The sequence below is a fragment of the Schistocerca gregaria genome, chromosome 10 (genome assembly GCF_023897955.1).
Source record: "Schistocerca gregaria isolate iqSchGreg1 chromosome 10, iqSchGreg1.2, whole genome shotgun sequence".
NCBI lineage: Eukaryota > Metazoa > Arthropoda > Insecta > Orthoptera > Acrididae > Schistocerca > Schistocerca gregaria.
In genome coordinates, this window is record NC_064929.1 from 212003533 (window position 1) to 212022049 (window position 18517).

Genomic DNA, 18517 nt, shown 5'->3' on the forward strand with positions numbered 1-18517 from the left:
GAACGCAACATAGCACAGCACGTAACACTTTCGTATTTATCAAACAGTTTGCATGGCTTACTAACATCGTAAGTCCGAACTTCCTCTTCCTTTGTTTTTGTATGCATGTTTACGTCTGTTTATTTGCACATTAAAAACACTGACCAATTTTTAATCCATATTTGTGTCTTGTGCTTTTAGGCACTGTACACAATAATTAAGTATTTTCCTCATATCCAGACAGTCACAACTCACAATCTCGGTAAGCTATATTCCCAAGAGAAAATATTATAGCACCAATTGGAACTAACTTTGTTGCACTTAAAATTTAGTAGTACGAGAAAATAAGAATGGTGTTGCTATTGAGTGAAAAAAGAATGGAACTGACAATGTGCACATATCCTCAGTGCATGAAACATGGCCGAGGTGCCATAATTCTATATACAGTTTGTTATAGTGAACATCCATTACATTATTAAAACTCTGTGGTTGGCACAGAACTCAAGTGCTGATAAGTTATATATGCACATCTCCCCCTTGTTGAACAGTTTGAAAACATTTCACAGACTACAGCCAAGTATCAATGAATCGTAAGCTGTCTCTTGTTCCAGTCTCCATTGAGCCTCTCTTGCTAACAATGCCAGATTGCCATTTTTTGAAGACGCATAAGTAAAGACTACGTTGTGCGTTAGGAGGCTTTTCCTCTGCTGTAAATACTTCAGAGGAGCCCCTTGGGCACTGTGTCACGGGCTGTCGCCTCACAGTGTGTCAACCAAATACTAGTTTGTTATTTTTAAGTGGTGGTGATGCTCTGTTTACGAATAAGCTGGGGGAGCTAATTGTGTTAGGTAAGACATAATAATTGCAACACAGACTCTTTCGTACCTGTATAGTATGTCACATACTTCCCACGTTGTAAGAGGTCAGAGTATGTATGAGACTGCAACTGAATGCCTTATGTTCTTTGCTGATGTCAGGACTGTGCCACATACTGTGTACATGGGGAAAAGTCTTTGTCGGAACAGCTGTACGATTCACCAGTGCTAGGGTCTACTAACATGAAGTGTATTGCAGGTTGGGACGGGTTGAGGAACTGGCTACGGCACAGCACATGCCGTGTGAGACAGACCACACAACTAAATACACTGACACACAGGTTCTTGTTGTCAGGGAAGCCGCTGAAGTTCATAAACGTGACAATAGTTATATTAAGGAGGAAGAGAGCTTAAAGATGTACAAAATCCTAGTTTTCTGCACTGCAACAATGGACAACCATTGCAATTAACAGATGAGGAAGTACAGTGTTAATGACCACGGAAATGTCCCCCTGCAGATTGGATATGATCTATGACTACAGGCTAACTACAGTCCTCCACCAGCAACGGAGAGTGTATCTCAAAAATGCCAGTCCCTCGAACCAGTGAAATGTCAGGAAAATTGTTCGACAAATACTGGCCATTCAGAACAGAGTGCCAATGTATTAGCTCAGTTGCCCCGTAGAGGGTAGACGCACTGTCGACGTGTGTGAGGACTAGAGATGGCACCGTGTCCATCTCCCTGGTCTTTCAATCAGTTAAATGTACATGTACATGCCAATTCCACTGTACGAGTGTGTGCCTTACGTCGGTAATTCCTGCTTCACTTGCAGCAGCTCAGTTAGTTTACACAACTACTGAAAGCTGCCCCAAACTAACACTCCATACATTGTAATCTCCACTTGGTGGGCTGACTTATTTGTGTATCACAGTGATATAAATAATGTTTGGTGTCAAATGATTGAATGTACCACCATTTCTCTTAAATATATTTACATGTAAATGTTGTAATGCTTAGTACACTAAGAAGTGTAGTACGGTGGCACGTTTTGATATTATGATGAATTATTCGCATTTGGTAAATGAACTATAGGGCCAATATTAAACAGTATTAAAATTAGACAGTAACTTCTAACACATTTTCATTGACTTTCCAATGTTGCACAAATGTTCTGCACAAGATATCATAAAACTCATTTTGGTAATTACAGCAAAGTGTGTTACAGAACATATCAAAATTTGAGAGACTACATTCCTTTTACGCGTGTCCATGATTGGCCTTCAGGATTCTAGTCAACAGAATGTAAATTATGAAGTTCAGATTCTGGCAGATGAAAATTCTGCCCAGGTTCAAGCCTACCCTCGGAGCTCAGCTGTACTGAATGAGCTACAGTATTTCAACATCCCCAGACAATCATCAAAAAGACTTACGGTTGGGGATGAGGGTCGTGCAGGTGCGGATCTCTTACCTGTGCAGACCCCTGCTCGTATCCACTGTCAGAAAATACTGTGAACTTTCAGCAACACCATATGACAGAGTGCCAGGGAGGGGCTTGGAAACACATTTTATTTCTGAAACATTCCTTAGGCTGCAGTTCAGTCATTTATGCCATTATGTTATTTTTCCCCTTTTGTCAAAGAACTTCTTCGCAATTAGCAAGAGTGTGTCCTGTTGACAGGGATTGTGTAGAGGCAGTCCCATGTTGCAAATTGCTGTCAGACTGTGAAATGCAGTCACACTGGGCACTTGGAAGAGTGCAGGCACTGAACATGAGAATCTGGCATTGAGGTACCATACCACGAATAACTAAAAAATAATGGAGAATCTGTACATGACTTTATAAACGTATCTTCAGTAGAAAATAAAATCTTATAACAGTGATTTTTTTGGGCTCTGTGACCCTCTGTTGAGGTGTTTCCAGATTAGTGCAGCTTCACTTCTGTAAATATGAAATAGTTTGTCCAGTTGAAGTGAGCAGTTCTGATGAAAACAAACAAGATTTGCATGTCTCACGTTCACTGTTGACAGAGCAAAGCAGCATAGTAGACTTAACTGGGCACACTATGCAGTTGTGTGTCTTAGTGGCCAGTGCATGAAGGTATGGTGAGTGTTTTAACATGCAGAATTCTGTGTGTTTAAATGCTTCTACCATATATATTATTTAAAACTCTAACAACAAAATCAATAAGATTACAACAGAACTGAAAATTGTGTGATGGGGTCACAGAACCCAAAATGTTCTTGTTTTTATGATAACAGCAATTCTTTTACTTGTATACTTTTGTGTGTCTCAGTGACAAGCAGGTGACAGTGGATAACATTAAACAGTAAAGCCCTCAAATACACCACTCATGTGAGAGAGATTTTGTTTTCTATCCTATGTAATGTTGACAACATTACTGAATGGCACAAGCAATCACAAAATTTATTGAAATGCACCAGTGACAGGGCGAGTCTCAGTACACCCTACAGTTTGCTGATGAATTACGAGACAGTGAATCTGAAGATTACTGCAGCCATTTTGAATTTGCAGTTATGAGAAAAGTCCTTTTCAGAACATGCTCAAACCATGTTTGCTTCACAGACGGAGTTGGACACCTGTGACAGAACACAATTCTAGTGTATGAGCATATGATAGGTAATATACAGAATGCACAAAAGTAACAAGTAGAAAATATGTTCTCAACTGTTAAGTAAAAAATATTTTTGGATAGCAACGGCAGTTATGCAGTAGTAGTGAGAAACAGGCCACAGAGCTTGAAAGTAACTGTGAAAATGTAGCTGAGGGTCTCTTGATTGTCAGCAAAATTATGAAAAAATAAACTTATCTGTATCTTTGACACAACTTTAAGCCTAGTGAAAGCACTGTTGGTCCTTTTAAGTGTAAAGCTACAAACACTTCTAATGATTATTGCTGGACTTCTATTTATGTCATAAAAACTGTGAAAAAAATAAAATAAAATAAAAAAGGAGAATTGCTTATAGGGGCAGTGAGAAAGAGATTTCTAGTAACATACCTATGTGTGAACCTTTGTGGCGTTTGACAGCATTACAGTAATTGAGGAAAGAAAAAAGCCTGTCATTTTAAGATGAAATAATTTCAACACATCTCAGACCAGAAAGTCTGATGTATGAATCAAAGTTGTTTATCATTTCTGGAATTGTGTTAAATGTTAAGTGGCACAACAGAGTACTAACTAAAGTAAATTATTTTTGAGACCATTTGAAATGACATTGTCCACCACAATGACAACACCAAAAAATTATATTTTCATTTTGCATCACTAACTTTGTGTAATGGCTAGTGAATACAGCTCCTCCTCTTAATATCACTTCATATGTGGTTTGCATTTCATAACTGGCATATAATATTGTTTACATGCAAATGTATGATCTCTCTAAACCTTGAAATGTGATGATTCTGAGACCAGACCTTTTGTATTAACTGGATATTAGATCAGAAAATTGTGTGGATATCTTTTAACATAACTTTCCTAAATGTCGAAATGACCTCGTGGACATAATCAAAACTAGGATTGTAATGATATGTGTCAAAACAACCTATTAGAAGATCTCAAAATGATAAGTCTTTTGAAATGTACATTATCTCAGGTACATGAAACAATTCAAGGAACTACATATTTTTTTCCATTAAAAGGGACTGCCATCTCCCAGTGCGGACACATTGTGTCACAGATGATGTTTGCACCATAGGTCTCTCAAAATACTCAGATCAAACATTTAAAGTATCTGGCGTGCTCTGATATGTTATAGATGCTCCCATTTATAAAGAATGTATGTTTGAAGGTCTCTTAGCACAACTCAGAATTCCCACCTTTGCATTACATTTCAAGACAGTTGAAAAGAATCACTGTAATTATGTGCCTGTAAGAGAATGTGTGTCAATTGCTAAAAAAATTAAATATGACATTACTGACAAGATAGTGGATAGTTTGCAAAATTTGTTAATGTCTACACATCAAAAAATTACATATGTTCTACTGTCTTGCTGTTGGACTCTACCATCAAAAATATTCTTGGTTATTTGCATTCACAAAACCTGAATTCAAATATCTCCATTTCAGCTGCTACACTACCCACATATTAACATTTTATTTCATGATGTTGGATTGTATTGGTGCATTTTATGAAGAGAATCCATATTCTCCACTTAGCCCTCATGGAATAAGGCCACTTGTGATTTACAAAATCTCTGGGAGTCACCACTGAATCTCACTGGTTACTCCTTGTACAGAAGTTACTATATATCTCACATAATAGTATTTAGTGTATAACAGCTTTTAGAATCTGCGATACTACTGGATTATTTTCATTCGAATACTGTAGAAACAATGAAATATCTGTAGTCTACATCACTGCATTTTACTTCTTATAACCCAGTTTAACATTAAATAGGGCAGAAAGTCAAGTAGTGGGGAAAGACATCAAGACAAATGTCAACACATTCATCTGGGGGAGAATTTGAAGTTATCAGTGGTCACTGAGAGAATAAAATCTCCTATGTTTGATTTTCCTTCCATGTAATGGGTCTTTGTTTTATGAGGAACATGTTCTTACTTTTCTAATTTCCCACCCGTGTTTGATTTTTATTTCAGTTATACTGACCCTGTGATTCAGTATTGTGCTGAACATCCTTTCTTGTCATTATGCTACCGCTCTATTCTCAATGTTTCAGAGTAGAGGTGAGAAGTGGGAGGTGGGGGGAGAGAGAGAGAGAGAGAGAGAGAGAGAGAGAGAGAGAGAGAGAGAGAGAGAAAGGGGGGGGGGGGTGTGTGTGTTAAAGATATAGTGTTATCTCCCACAGAGTTGCACAAGGCCTGCAGGCAACACACAGAATGTTAGCATTCATAGTTCAATGGAAAGTCCTTTAAACACAGAATGTGAGAATGCCTGATATAGTCATTATGGTCAAAATAAATATCTGCTCAAAAATTATGTTACACAAATCCATGAAAGTTGCACAATTTGTCACTGATGCAGTATTAGACCACGGTGTATATGTGGGTTATCTCCTGGACAGAAGCGTAACTGTTAAGGGTGACGAGTCTGTCGCATGTTCTCGAGAAGTGAAACGAGCCACTGAAAATCTAATGTATATCGCACTGGAAGTGTATAAAGTTTTAATGGCATTTATCCTCTGCTCATGCTAATCTGTGAGTTATTTGGTGAATTATTGGATTGTCCCACAAGTGTCGAGTTTATCTTTAGCGAAAGTAGCACCCCTTGTCACGTGACACGGGGTCAAAGGCTTCTCAGAAAGACTTACGGTACACTTAGTTACTGTACTGTGTCTGCCTGCCCTGTAAACTACAAACTCCCACCATAACTCTCCACGTTACAGAACGTGCCACTGTCGAGGCGTAGTGACCTCTGCCGCGTAACTGGACGAAGCACCCGACAGACGTCTTCCGACCGGCAGAGAGCCCACGGGGTGAAGAAGTGAGCCCCCTGCAGGTCCGGCGGACAGACTAGCTGCGGAGTCGGCGGTGCGGGCGAGGTGTCGCGAGCGGCTAGCGCGATGCCTCGGTCGAGGTGCACGGCCCCTGGTAGGCTGACTGCACGTGGCTGCTGCTGGCACTGGATGAACCAGAGTTGTACAGCGCCTCCTGTGGGTGAATAGCGCATTCCGGAGTGAGTAAAGTGCCCCACAGTGATGGTCCGATAGCACCAGAAGCAGTCATACACTAAATAAAACACACTCTGCAAAATTCCTTGGGACTGAAATATTAGATTAGATTTACTTTCATTTGAATTGATCCGAAGTGAGGAAGTCCTCCAGGATGTAGAACACGTCAGAAAAACAATAGTACATGAGAAATATGTACTACTGAAACAAATAAGCTAATGTATCTGCCACAGCTCCCAAGTGGAATGATAATTTTTTTAATGAACACTATATGAAAAAAATCATTTTACAAAGATTCATTTACTAAAATCACATTAATGCACTGGAGTTAAAATTAAAAAATATTAGTATCCCTCATTCCCTAAACAGGCCTCTGCAGGATGTTCTCGAGTTCACACCACGTAGAACTCCTACTGCACGTTTTTGTGACCGGAAAACTTTAGCTTGCTTTGATGAATTATCCCAAAAAATAATCCCGTATGACAATGTGGAATGAAAGTAAGCATAGTATGTCAGCTTTCTCATTTTTTTATATCCCCTATCTCGGACACAATTCGCATTTCAAATAGAGGTTTGTTAAGACATTTCAGCAGTTCTGTGGTGTGCTCCTCGCAGTTGAATTTATTATGAAGCTGTAATCCCAAGAATTTAAGACTGTGCACTACTTCTACTGTATGTCAGGCATATACTCGTGGGACACCCCTTACAAGTTCTTAACTGCATGTAGTGTGTTTCTTCAAAGTTAAGTGACAAAGAATTGTGACAAAAACTTGATGTGTGCACATGCTCTGTTCTGAATGATTTCCAAGATAGAACACTTTTAATGTACATTTTTATTTATTTTCTATATTATTCATTGTCACTGTTTACAACATACCACAGTAATATAGAGGAAGATTTTGATACAGGACACTTGTGGTCTATCAAGTCAGAAAACTACCTCAAACTGGCGTACAAAAAGTACCTAAGCTACCGGGCATGTGCATTGTCCAAGATTTTCAATATTCCCATGGTCTCTTGATGCAAACTGTTAGTCCTAGACAAAAAAAATAAATAGGACCTTTTTCTGTAGCAAATTTAATTTAGTTTAATTGTGTACTAAGACACATTTTCGTTGGGGTGTGCAGCTTTTGAGTTGTAAGCTTTTTTTAATAACAGTGATATTAAACATGTTCTATCTCAGAAACCATTTGCAATAGGGCGTATGTTCATATTAATTTTTTTTGTTCAGAATCACCAATACTATAGTGTCTGAAAGCATGTACCTTTCCACCTGACTCACCCTGTATACTGGTAAGACAGAGATTTAGGAACCAGGTTTTAAATTGTAAGACATTTCCAGTGACAGATGTGGTCTCTGGCCACAATCTATTGGTTATGAACTGTAGATTAAAGCTGAAGAAACTGCAAAAAGGTAGTAAATTAAGGAGATGAGCTGTGGATGAACTGAAAGAGCCAGAGGTTGTACAGTGTTCCAGAGGGAGCAATAAGGACTGATTGAGAAGGATAGTGGAAAGGAAGGCAGCAGAAGATAAAGAAGGTAAAAAGATGAGGTCAGGTAGAAATCCTTGGATAACACAAGATATACTGCATTTAATTGATGAAAGGAGAGAATATAAAAATACTATAAATGAAGCAGATAAAAGGGAATACAAGCTTCTAAAAAATAAGACTGATAGGAAGTGCAAAATGGGTAATCAGGAATCGCTAGAGGACAAATGTAACGATTTAGAAGCATATTTCAACAAGCAAAAGATAGATACTGCTGACAGCTAAATTAAAGAGACTTCTGGAGAATACAGAAGCAGTCTTATGAATATCAAGAGCTCAGATGAAATACCATTCCTAAGCAAAGAAAGGAAAGCCAAAACATGGAAGGAGCAGATAGATGGTCTATACAGGGGAGATGAACTTGAAGGCAATATTACACAAACGGAGGACAGAGACGAAGATGGTGTGACAAATATGATGTCGAAAGAGTAATTCAAGAGAGCACTGTAAGGCATAAAACAAGGCCCTGGGAGCAGCCAGCACTCTGTCAGAACTACTAATAGCCTTGAGGGAGCCAGCCATGACAAAAATCTTGCATTTGCCGAGCGTGGTGTATGAGACAGGTGAAATACCCTCAGGCTTCAAGAAGAATTTGTTGTTGTTGTTGTTGTTGTTGTTGTTGTTATAGTCTTCAGTCTGAAGACTGGTTTGATGCAGCTCTCCAAGCTATTACATCCTGTGCAAGCCTTGTAATGTGATCCCTTGATGTCTCAGAATGTGTCCTACCAATTGGTCCCTTCTTATAATCGGGTTGTGTTACAATTTTTTTTTCTCCCCAGGTCTGTTCAGTACATCCCCATTAGTTACATCATCTACCCATCTAATCTTCCCCATTCTTCTGTAGCATCTCATTTCAAAAGCTTCTATTCTCTTATTTGTTAAACTGTTTACTATCCATGTTTCACTTCCATACAAATACTTTCAGAAGAGACTTCCTGAAACTTAAACATGTACTTGATGTTAACAAATTTCTCTTCTTCAGAAATATTTTCTCGCCATTGCATGTCTACATTTTATATCCTCTCTACTTCGAGCATCATCCATTATTTTGCCTCCCCCCCCCCCCCCCCCCCCAAATAACAAAACTCCTTTACTACTTTAAGTCTCTCATTTCCTAATCTAATTCCCTCAGCATCACCTGATTTAATTTGACTACATTCCATTATCCTTGTTTGGCTTTTGTTGATTTTCATCTTATATCTTCCTTTCAAGACACTTTGCATGCCATTCAACTGCTCTTCCACGTCATTTGCTGTCTCTGACAGAATTACAATGTCATCCTCAACCCTCAAAGTTTTTGTTTCTTCTCTATGGACTTAAGTTCCTGTTCCAAATTTTTCTTTTATTTCCTTTAGTGTTTGCTCAATATACAGACTGAGTAACAACAGAGATAGGCTACAAACCTGTCTCACTTCCTTCTCAACCACTGCTTCCCTTTCATGCCCCTCTACTCTTATAACTGCCATCTGGTTTCTGTACAAATTGTAAATAGCTTTTCACCTCCTCTGTTTTAGCCATGCCACCTTCAGAATTTGAAAGAGAGTATTCCAGTCGACATTGTCAAAAACTTTATCTGTCTACAAATGCTATAAATGTAGGTTTGCCTTTCCTTACCCTATCTTCTAACATAAGGCGTAGTGTCTGTATTACTTCGCATGTTGCTGCATTTCTCTGGAATCCAAACATTTTCCCCAAGGTTGGCTTCTACAAGTTTTTCCATTCTCTCGTGAATCATGTATGGAAGCATTTTGCAGCCATGAATTGTCAAATTGATAATTCGGTAATTTCACATCTGCCTCATACATCTTTCTCACCAAATGTCGGAGTTTTGTTGTGGCTGGCAGTTCCAAGGGTGTCAGTAGATGTAACAGAATGTAGTCTACACCCATGGCCATATTTTGACTTAGGTCCTTCAGTGCTATGTCAAGTTCTTTACGCTGTATCGTATCCCCCATCCCGTCTCTATCTATGTCCTCGTTCATTTCCATAATATTGTTCTGAAGTACATCTCCCTTGCATAGACACTCTATATACTCCTTTCACCTTTCTGTATTCCCTTCTTTGCTTAGGAGTAGTTTTCCATGTGATCTCTTGATATTCATAAAACTGCTTCTCTATTCTTCCCTGGTGATACATGCTTCTAAACCCTTACATTTATCCTCTAGCCATTCCTGCACTTCCTGTCAGTCTCATTTTTTAGGTGTCTGTATTCCCTCTGGCCTGCTCATTTACTGCATTTCCATGTTTTCAGCTTTCATCAGTTAAATTCAGTATCTCTCGTGTTACCCAAGTATTTCTACTAACCATAATTTTTTTTTACCTAATTGATCATCTGTTGCTTTGATTGTTCATCTCTCAAAGCTATCCATTCTTCTTCTATTGTGTTCCCGTGTTCTTCTCAATCCTTCCCTAATGCTCCCTCTGAAACTCTCTACAACCTTTGGCTCTTTCAATTTATCCAGGTCCCATCTCTTTAAATTCCCACCTTTTCCCAATTTCTTCAACTTTAATCTGCAGTTCATAACTATAAAATTGGGATCAGAGTCAACATCTGCTCCTGGAAACGCCTTGAAATTTATACTCTGGTTCCAAAATCTCTCTTACCATTATAAAGTCAATCTGAAACCTTCAGGTACCGTTAAGTTTCTTTCACATTAACAACCAACTTCCACGATTCTTAAACTAAGTGTTATCAATGATTAAATTATGCCGTGGACAGAATTCGACAAGGCAGCTTCCTCTTTCATTCCTTTACCCCAGTCCCTACTCACTAATATTTCTTTCTCTTCTTTTTCCTACTATTGAATTCCAGTCCCATATGACTATTAAATTTCTGTCTGCCTTAACTATCTGAAGACTAATTTCTTTTATCTCATCATATATTTCTTCAATCTCTTCATGAGGTAGTTGACTGTGGTGGGTGTGGGCTTTGTATCTATCTTAGCCACAATAATGCATTCAATATGTTGTTCATAGTAGCTTATCTGCATTTCTGTTTTCTATTAATTACTAAACCTACTCCTCCATTACCCCTATTTGATTTTGTATTTATAACCATGTATTCACTTGATCAGAAGTCCTGTTCATCATGCCACAGAACTTCAATGACTCTCACTGTATTTAACTTTGGCCAATCCATTTCAGTTTATAAATCCTCTAACTTATCTGCCTGGTTAAGGGATCTGACATTCCATGCTCCATTCTGTGGAATGCATTTTGTTTCTCCTGATGGTGACATCCTCCTGAGTAGTCTAGTGAAGGAGATGGAAAGATATAGGATGGATTTAGCAATTTTATGAGAAGTTTGTTGGGTTTATAGTAGTACCTTAGAGGTCGAAAAAGATACAGTCTTTTATGGAAGCTGTGATTCAGGACACAAATTAGGTACGGGATTTTGTGGGAGTAAAGCTCTAGTTCCTAATGTCTCTAGGTTTTCGTTAGTGACCCCTAGAATAGCAATGTTTATAACAGACTGTCACGTGCCCACAGAAGAATGCACACCCCCTAGCAAAAGACGAATTCTAAGCGGAACTCAAGATAATGAGGGATGCTATTCTGAATAGCTACTGTAGAGTCCTACTTGATGATATGAATGTTAAAATGGAAAGAGGAGACATATTCATGTCAACAACTGTAAGGTACAGTTTACACGAATCTAGCAAAGGCGAAGACATGAGATTCATCACATTTGTAATATCGAAAGTGACGTTCATCAATGACACAAATTTCTGATGGAAGGATATACGCAAAGAAACATAGGTGTTACCAGATGGTACAACAGCCAGATAAATCACATTGTAATTGGTGCCAAAACAAGTAACTTCTTGATGAATCTAAAGACAGAATAGCTTGCAGAGTATGGGAATGACCACTTCCTAATAAAAAACTAGCCGCAAGTACAACTGAGCCCAAACTGAGAGTTAGGAATAATTTTAAGAAAATAGTACACTACCACATTGATAGGCTTAAAGACATAACATAAAAAAAAGACGAATTTGAACTCCATCTCAGCAGCGGTTTTGAAATTCTCGACGAAGAGGATGCAGAAAAGGAGCAAGAAGTAGTATGGAAAGAAGTCAAGGATTCTTAAATGAGAAGTCAAATGGAGTCATGAGGAGAAGATCAGGGGCAAGAAGAATTTGTTTGGAGATGAACGCATTAAGATATTAGCGAAGAGAAGTGAAGGAGACCTGTCTATGAGGCACAGCTTTTGCACAAGGCAAAGCACATTTCGACCATGTGTGGAGAACTACCAAAGCAACTTTGACGAGACCAAAGATAATGTACGTCAAAGGAAATGTAGAGGTTTTTTCGGGAACGAGGCCCCAAAGAAGTAACACAGGGTTAATTTCTTTAAGGGGGGATAACAGAGTCATCAAAAGTTCGTCAAGGACAGTAATAGGACCATAGTCACCAATGAGTTTAGCGTTGCTGAGAGATGGAAACAGGACTCCATGGAGCTACTCAACAGTAATGAACCTAAAGATCTGTTTGGATTCCATCATCCTGACATTTTTCGGCCTTACGTTATCCACCACTTACACTGGAGAAAATAAGGAACCAGATAATGAAATGGACGAATAACAGAAGTCCAGGAGAAGATGGAGTCGAGGCAGAAGTCATTCAGGATGTGCGGAGGGGAGGGGGGGGGGTGGAGATTCAACAATTAATGATAAAGGATCTGGATTGTAGACGAGACCCCAGGAGACTGGAAGACTGTGATCATCTGTCCTACAGACAAGAAAGGTGACAAAATAGATTGCACCAGTTATGTAGCAGTCAACTCACTAAATGTCTGCTGTAAGATGTTCAACTATTTACTGAATAGAATCCAGCTGTTGCGCACAACAAGCAATTGACCAAAATCAGGTGATTTGAGAAATGGCTGTTGGCAGTGGACAATATATGTGTACTGGCATAGTTCACTGAGAAGATGTGGGAATATGGCAAAGACCTTCATGTGCTCTTTCTAGAGTTCAAGAAGGCATACAACCGCATTCAGCAGGAGAGCATGATGAATTATCTGGTGTAGTTTGGAATACCAAAGAAGATTATAAGCCTAGATCGAGTTTGATTTACTAGTTCAAAAGGCAAAGGGAAGCTGTGAAACCAACTCGTGGAGAGCTTTTACATAAACATATCGTCGACACGAGGGGATGCTATGTCACTGTTGAACCTGGCTCTCGAAAAGATGATAGCAGCACATCTCACATTTGCAAACGATGTGACCCCATTGTCCAAATCTGAGGAGGAACTGCAGTGTAGAGGTGGCAGAGAGGGAGATCAGTTTTCTTGTGAATGAATCGACGACTGAGAATATGGTGATGAACAGGGCTTGTTACCTACTGCAGCCAATGGTAGTCGGAACATACAAAAGTGTTCATAATTATGAGGACCTCGGCGCCAAGCTGCAAAGCATGGATCCGAGTCACAAACTCTTTTGTACTTTGGACACAGTCAGCTTTTTAAATCGTGCAGTCTTTAAGGAATTTCAGTCTCCAGCTGTACAAAAGACTGATCCAAGCGGCAGTTGCAAAACTTGGAGCGCCCAGAAAAAAAGGCTTGAATAATCTTTTCATTTCTGAACACAAAATCTAAAAGATGATCTGCAGTCCAGTGCAAGGTGACTGTTGTTGATAATTCTTCCGGGTTATGTGGCCGTGGTCCATGGAATTATTCTATTCCTAACGTTTCGTCCAATACTACGTTGGACATCTTCAGAGGTATGGCAGGTCGTGCTGAGTCCTGCCGAGTGCCGACTGACGAGTCGGGCGTCGGAGAGCGGCCTAAATACCGAGGAAAGTGGGCGTGGTCTAGCTTGCACCTGGTAGCAGAGAGGAAACTAGTCAAAGATAAAATGTAACTATCGATAATAGTCCGTCAAGGGTAAAAATCACTTATCGATTTTGTAAAGCCACTGTCCATATCTCGCTTAATTTCAAGGCCTCTTCTTTTCTATTAAAATTATCTTCATGTTTATAAATTTCAATAGCCTCCCTGTACAGTCATGGATAATAGTTCGTGGTAGGACTTAAAACTGTAGTTTCAGAACACTTGACTACATGGTCACCTGACTGAAGTGCATCTTCCACAACGGCCGATTTATCTATTTTTCCCAGTCGGCAAAGACTTTTATGCTCCTTTATCCTCGTATTCACACTTCTTTTCGTAGTACCAATATAGACCATGCCACAAGTATACGGAATTTTATACACACCGCTAGATGATAATGGTGGCCTCCTATCTTTAACAGAACGAAGTACTTGTCCTATTTTTCTGGTAGGTTTGAATACTGGTTTCACTTTATGTTTCAGCGAAATTTTGCCGACTCGATCTGCAACCTCACTAATGAAAGGTAAAGACACTGTGTTCTTCCATTGCTGTACACCATCCTTGTCCTTTGGCCTGCTGTAATTAGGTCTTAAATCTCTATTAATTTCTTTGTTTGAGTACCCATTCTTTCCGGCATCTATATCGGTACTACGAAAAGAAGTGTGAATACGAGGGTAAATGAGCATAAAAGTCTTTGCCGACTGGGAAACATAGATGAATCGGCCGTTGCGGAACATGCACTTCAGTCAGGTGGCCATGTAGCTAAGTTTTCTGAAACTACAGTTTTAAGTGCTACCACGACTGTATAGGGAGGCTATTGAAATTTATAAACATGAAGATAATTTTAATAGAAAAGAAGAGGTCTTGAAATTAAGCGAGATATGGACAGTGGCTTTACAGAATCGATAAGTGATTTTTACCTATGACGGACTATTATCGATAGTTATATTTTGTCTTTGACTAGTTTTCTCTCTGCTATTAGGTGCAAGGTAGACCACTCCCACTTTCCTCGGTATTTAGGCCGCTCTCCGACGCCCGACTCGTCAGTCGGCAGGACTCAGCAGGACCTGCCGTACCTCTGACGATGTCCAACGTAGTATTGGACGAAACATTAAGAATAGAAGAATTCCATGGACCATGGCCGCATAACCCGGAAGAATGATCAACAACAGTACCATCCGGTCATGAAAGCCTTCATTGTATGAGTGCAAGGTGAGATCACTAGGGAATGGAGCATGTGGCGTGATTGTGAGTCGGATGTGACCAATTATTGGAGGTCCGAAGAGAACTGAACGCCTCGTACGGGTAGGGTACGTTGCTCAGATGGATGGAAACTGACGGTCTCTGAAATGTCCATTATAATTATCCCGGCTGTAATGCCGTGGTCGGTCGATCAATTCTGTGTCGATTCCCAACGTTTCGTCTCCGACTGCGGGAGACATCTTCAAGGGGGTCCGTAGCTCGATGGAAGGTCCAACACAACCACTGGCTCGCTAGCGAGCTACGGACCCCCTTGAAGAAGTCTCCCGCAGTCGGAGGCGAAACGTTGGGAATCGACACAGAATTCATCAACCGAACACGGCATAACAGCCCGGATAATTATAATGGACATGATATTTCCGGCTGTGGAAGTCTACATTTTGGTCTCTGAAATCCCCAGATTTTACTCTCTGTGGAAGAAGACGAGTAGGCAAACTAGAGAGAGGTTGGGGAGAGAGAATCCACTAGGACTTGGTGCAGATCTGCACAGAGGGCAATTGACAGCAGAAAGCAGGGTAAAGAACTCAGTGGAAGAGGATCTCCGTAGCTGAGTACAATCACATAAGTGAAGTAAGCAAGTGGTGGTGGTGGTGGTGGTGGTGGTGGTGTGCCCTCCTCCTACCTCTGCCCCCCCCCCCCCCCGGTCCCTAGCCCCCTACCTCCCCAATTACTCACATCCCTGACCTCGGAGACGGCGGGCAGCAGCTCGTCGGTGCTCATGGGCGTTCGCGGACTGGGCGACGGCGCCTGTTGGTGGGGCTGCGCCGCCTGCTGCGGCTCCTGGCGCAGCTGCAGCTGCTGCTGCTGCTGCTGCTTCTGCTGGATCTCCAGCAGCTGCTGCTGCTGCTCCTGCTGCTGGGCCAGCAGCTGCAGCCGCCGCTCCTCACGCTGCTGGTTCTCGCGCTCGAACTTGCGCATGCTGAAGCTCATGGAGCGCGACGAGGACGCGCTCGAGTGGATGGACGCCAGACTGGGTCTCCGGGAACCTGCGGGCCGCGAACGGGCAGCCACCGGTCAGCAGGCGGCCTTCGCCAAGCGGCCACATGCAGTCTCTAGAGCTACAGTGCCAACAGTCGCAGCTCACGTATCGTCTACAGTTCATCTGCAATACCTTCACTAATATACTCCAAAAAATAGAGGCTGAACCGAAACTGAACCAACAAACTTTTCAGCGGTGGGCTCTAAAGTGCATACCTTAAGACCGTAGAGTACTTGTTCATTTTCGATACTGTCAAACATCTCTTCTACTGAAGAAGTGTTTACAGCTCTTAAGGTATCTATTTTACAGCCCATGGTTACTGGACGTTTTTTAGTCCATACTACCACCTCTGAAAGTTTGTTGGCGTGGTTCTGCTTCATCCTGTACATTTACCAGTTTGCTGGTATGGGTATCTTCCGCGGAAAATATATAAATAATCATTATCCGATCATTGCCAGAGAAGATTTTCGTCACTAAAAATCAATATTGGCAAAGGAATCGGATTATTGGTCGAACACCAAGTAAGGTAAAATGCTGGTGAAGAAATCCAGTCGAATTAAATCAAGCAGTGTTGATGAAATTATATTCAGAACTGAGATTATAAATGAACTGTGTGATTTCTACTATCTGGGCAGCAAAATGATTGATGAAGGCCGAAGTAGAGATTATATACAATGCAAACTGGCAGCAGCAAAAGAAGCATTACTGAAAATGAGAAATTTTTTGACATCAACTATAAATTTAAGTGCAAGAAAGTATTTCCTGGGGGCACATGTATACAGTGCAGCCTTGTCTGGAAGTCAAACACGGAGGATAAACAGTTCAGACATGGAGGGAATAGTACCTTTCGAAATGTGATGCTACTGAAAAATGATGATTAGATGGGTGGGTCATATAACTGGTGAGGAGTTACCTAGTAGAACTGGAGAAAGAAAGAAATATTTTGCACAAACTCATATGACATATCCTGAGGCATCAAGAAAAACTCAGGTTGCTTATGAACGTAAGTATGGAGGGAAAGGGATAAAAACTGTAGAGGGACAACGAGGCTTAAGTCCTGTAATCCGCTTCAAGTGAGCGAAGGTTGCAATTATTATGTAGAAACTAAGAGACTTGCGCAAGGCAGACTATTGAGGAGATGTACATCAAACCAGTGTTCAAACTGAAGAGTTTGGTTTAACTAAGGTGTTTGTCTAGATCACGAGATATTAGTGCAGAAGTTGGAACATTATGGATTAAGAGGAGTAGCTGCCAATTGGTTCATCTGATTCTTTAACAACAGACAGCAAACGGTCATTCTGCACAGTAATAAGAACAGCTAAGACGTGGAGTCCGATTAGGACACAAGTGGAGGATGCCTCAGGGCTCAGTGCTGGGGCAATAACTGTTTCTTTACATGCTAATGTAGCAGATGATCCTAAAATATTTCTGACTGCTGATGAGACTAGCCTGGTAGTGAAGGATGTTGAGTGAAGCATAGGCATTGTATTAAACAGTGCAGTTCAGTACATAAGTGCATGGCTTGTAGGAAATAAGTTCTTGTTAAATAACGGTAAGACTCGTTTTATACAGTTTATAACACACAGTTCAACTGAAACTGCCATTTTGATTGCACAGGATGGGCATATGATTAGTGAGTCTGGACAGTTCAAATTCCTAGGTGTTCAGATGGATGGTAAGCCATGTGAATAATTAATGGCTGCGTCAGTAGAGTTCGATGTAGCACATACTTGTAATTGGTAACAATAACATGTGTAGTACAGTTTAAAATTGTAACATGTACTTCCACTCGTTTCCTTCATGGCTCAAGTGTAGCAAGATCTACAAGTATATATATCACTGCACGAGACGCTTCTAACCTAACCTAATCTTATCTTCACGGTGTTCGCACGACAGGTGTTTAGGGACAGAAAAATACTCGCTGAATCCACTTTGGATATCTGGTCTTGTAATTGCGTAACTTCACGATACCAATAGCGTTTTCTCGTAGACAACCACAACTTCAAAGAGCGTCATGTTTATGTAATGAGATGCTGATAGCCGCGCGGGATTAGCCGAGCGGTCTGAGGCGCTGCTGTCACGGACTGTGCGGCTGCTCCCGGCGGAGCTTCGAGTCCTCCCTCGGCCATGGATGTGTGTGTTTGTCCTTAAGATAATTTAGGTTAAGTAGTGTGCAAGCTTAAGGTCTCATGACCTTAGCAGATAGGTCCAATAAGATTTCACACACATTTGAACAGTTTTTTTTTGAGCTACTGATAACACGAACTATATATTTGATCAAGACAGAAAGGAATTAAAGACATTAGCTGCCAGTGACCACTGATTTACATAAATGGGGCAAGTCGAACATTTGCGGCAGACCGCGATTAGAAACTGGGTGTCGTCCTTACTAGGCAGATGCCCTGACCACCGCGCCATCTGGACACAATGATCACCACAACCACGGGGACTAC

At 40.7% G+C, this 18517-nt stretch overlaps 1 protein-coding gene across 1 annotated transcript in view; it reads right to left on the reverse strand.

Annotated features, from left to right (window-relative positions):
- Positions 1-735: 735 nt before the first annotated feature.
- LOC126293246 (AF4/FMR2 family member lilli) overlaps positions 736-18517 on the reverse strand; it is a 609408-nt gene continuing 591626 nt past the window's right edge. The window contains exons 7-8 of the mRNA XM_049986364.1: positions 15761-16071; positions 736-6422 (exon numbers count right to left, since the gene is read on the reverse strand). Of these exons, the coding sequence (XP_049842321.1) occupies positions 6327-6422; positions 15761-16071 (407 nt within the window). The 3' untranslated portion in view covers positions 736-6326. The remainder of the gene's footprint in view (positions 6423-15760; positions 16072-18517) is intronic.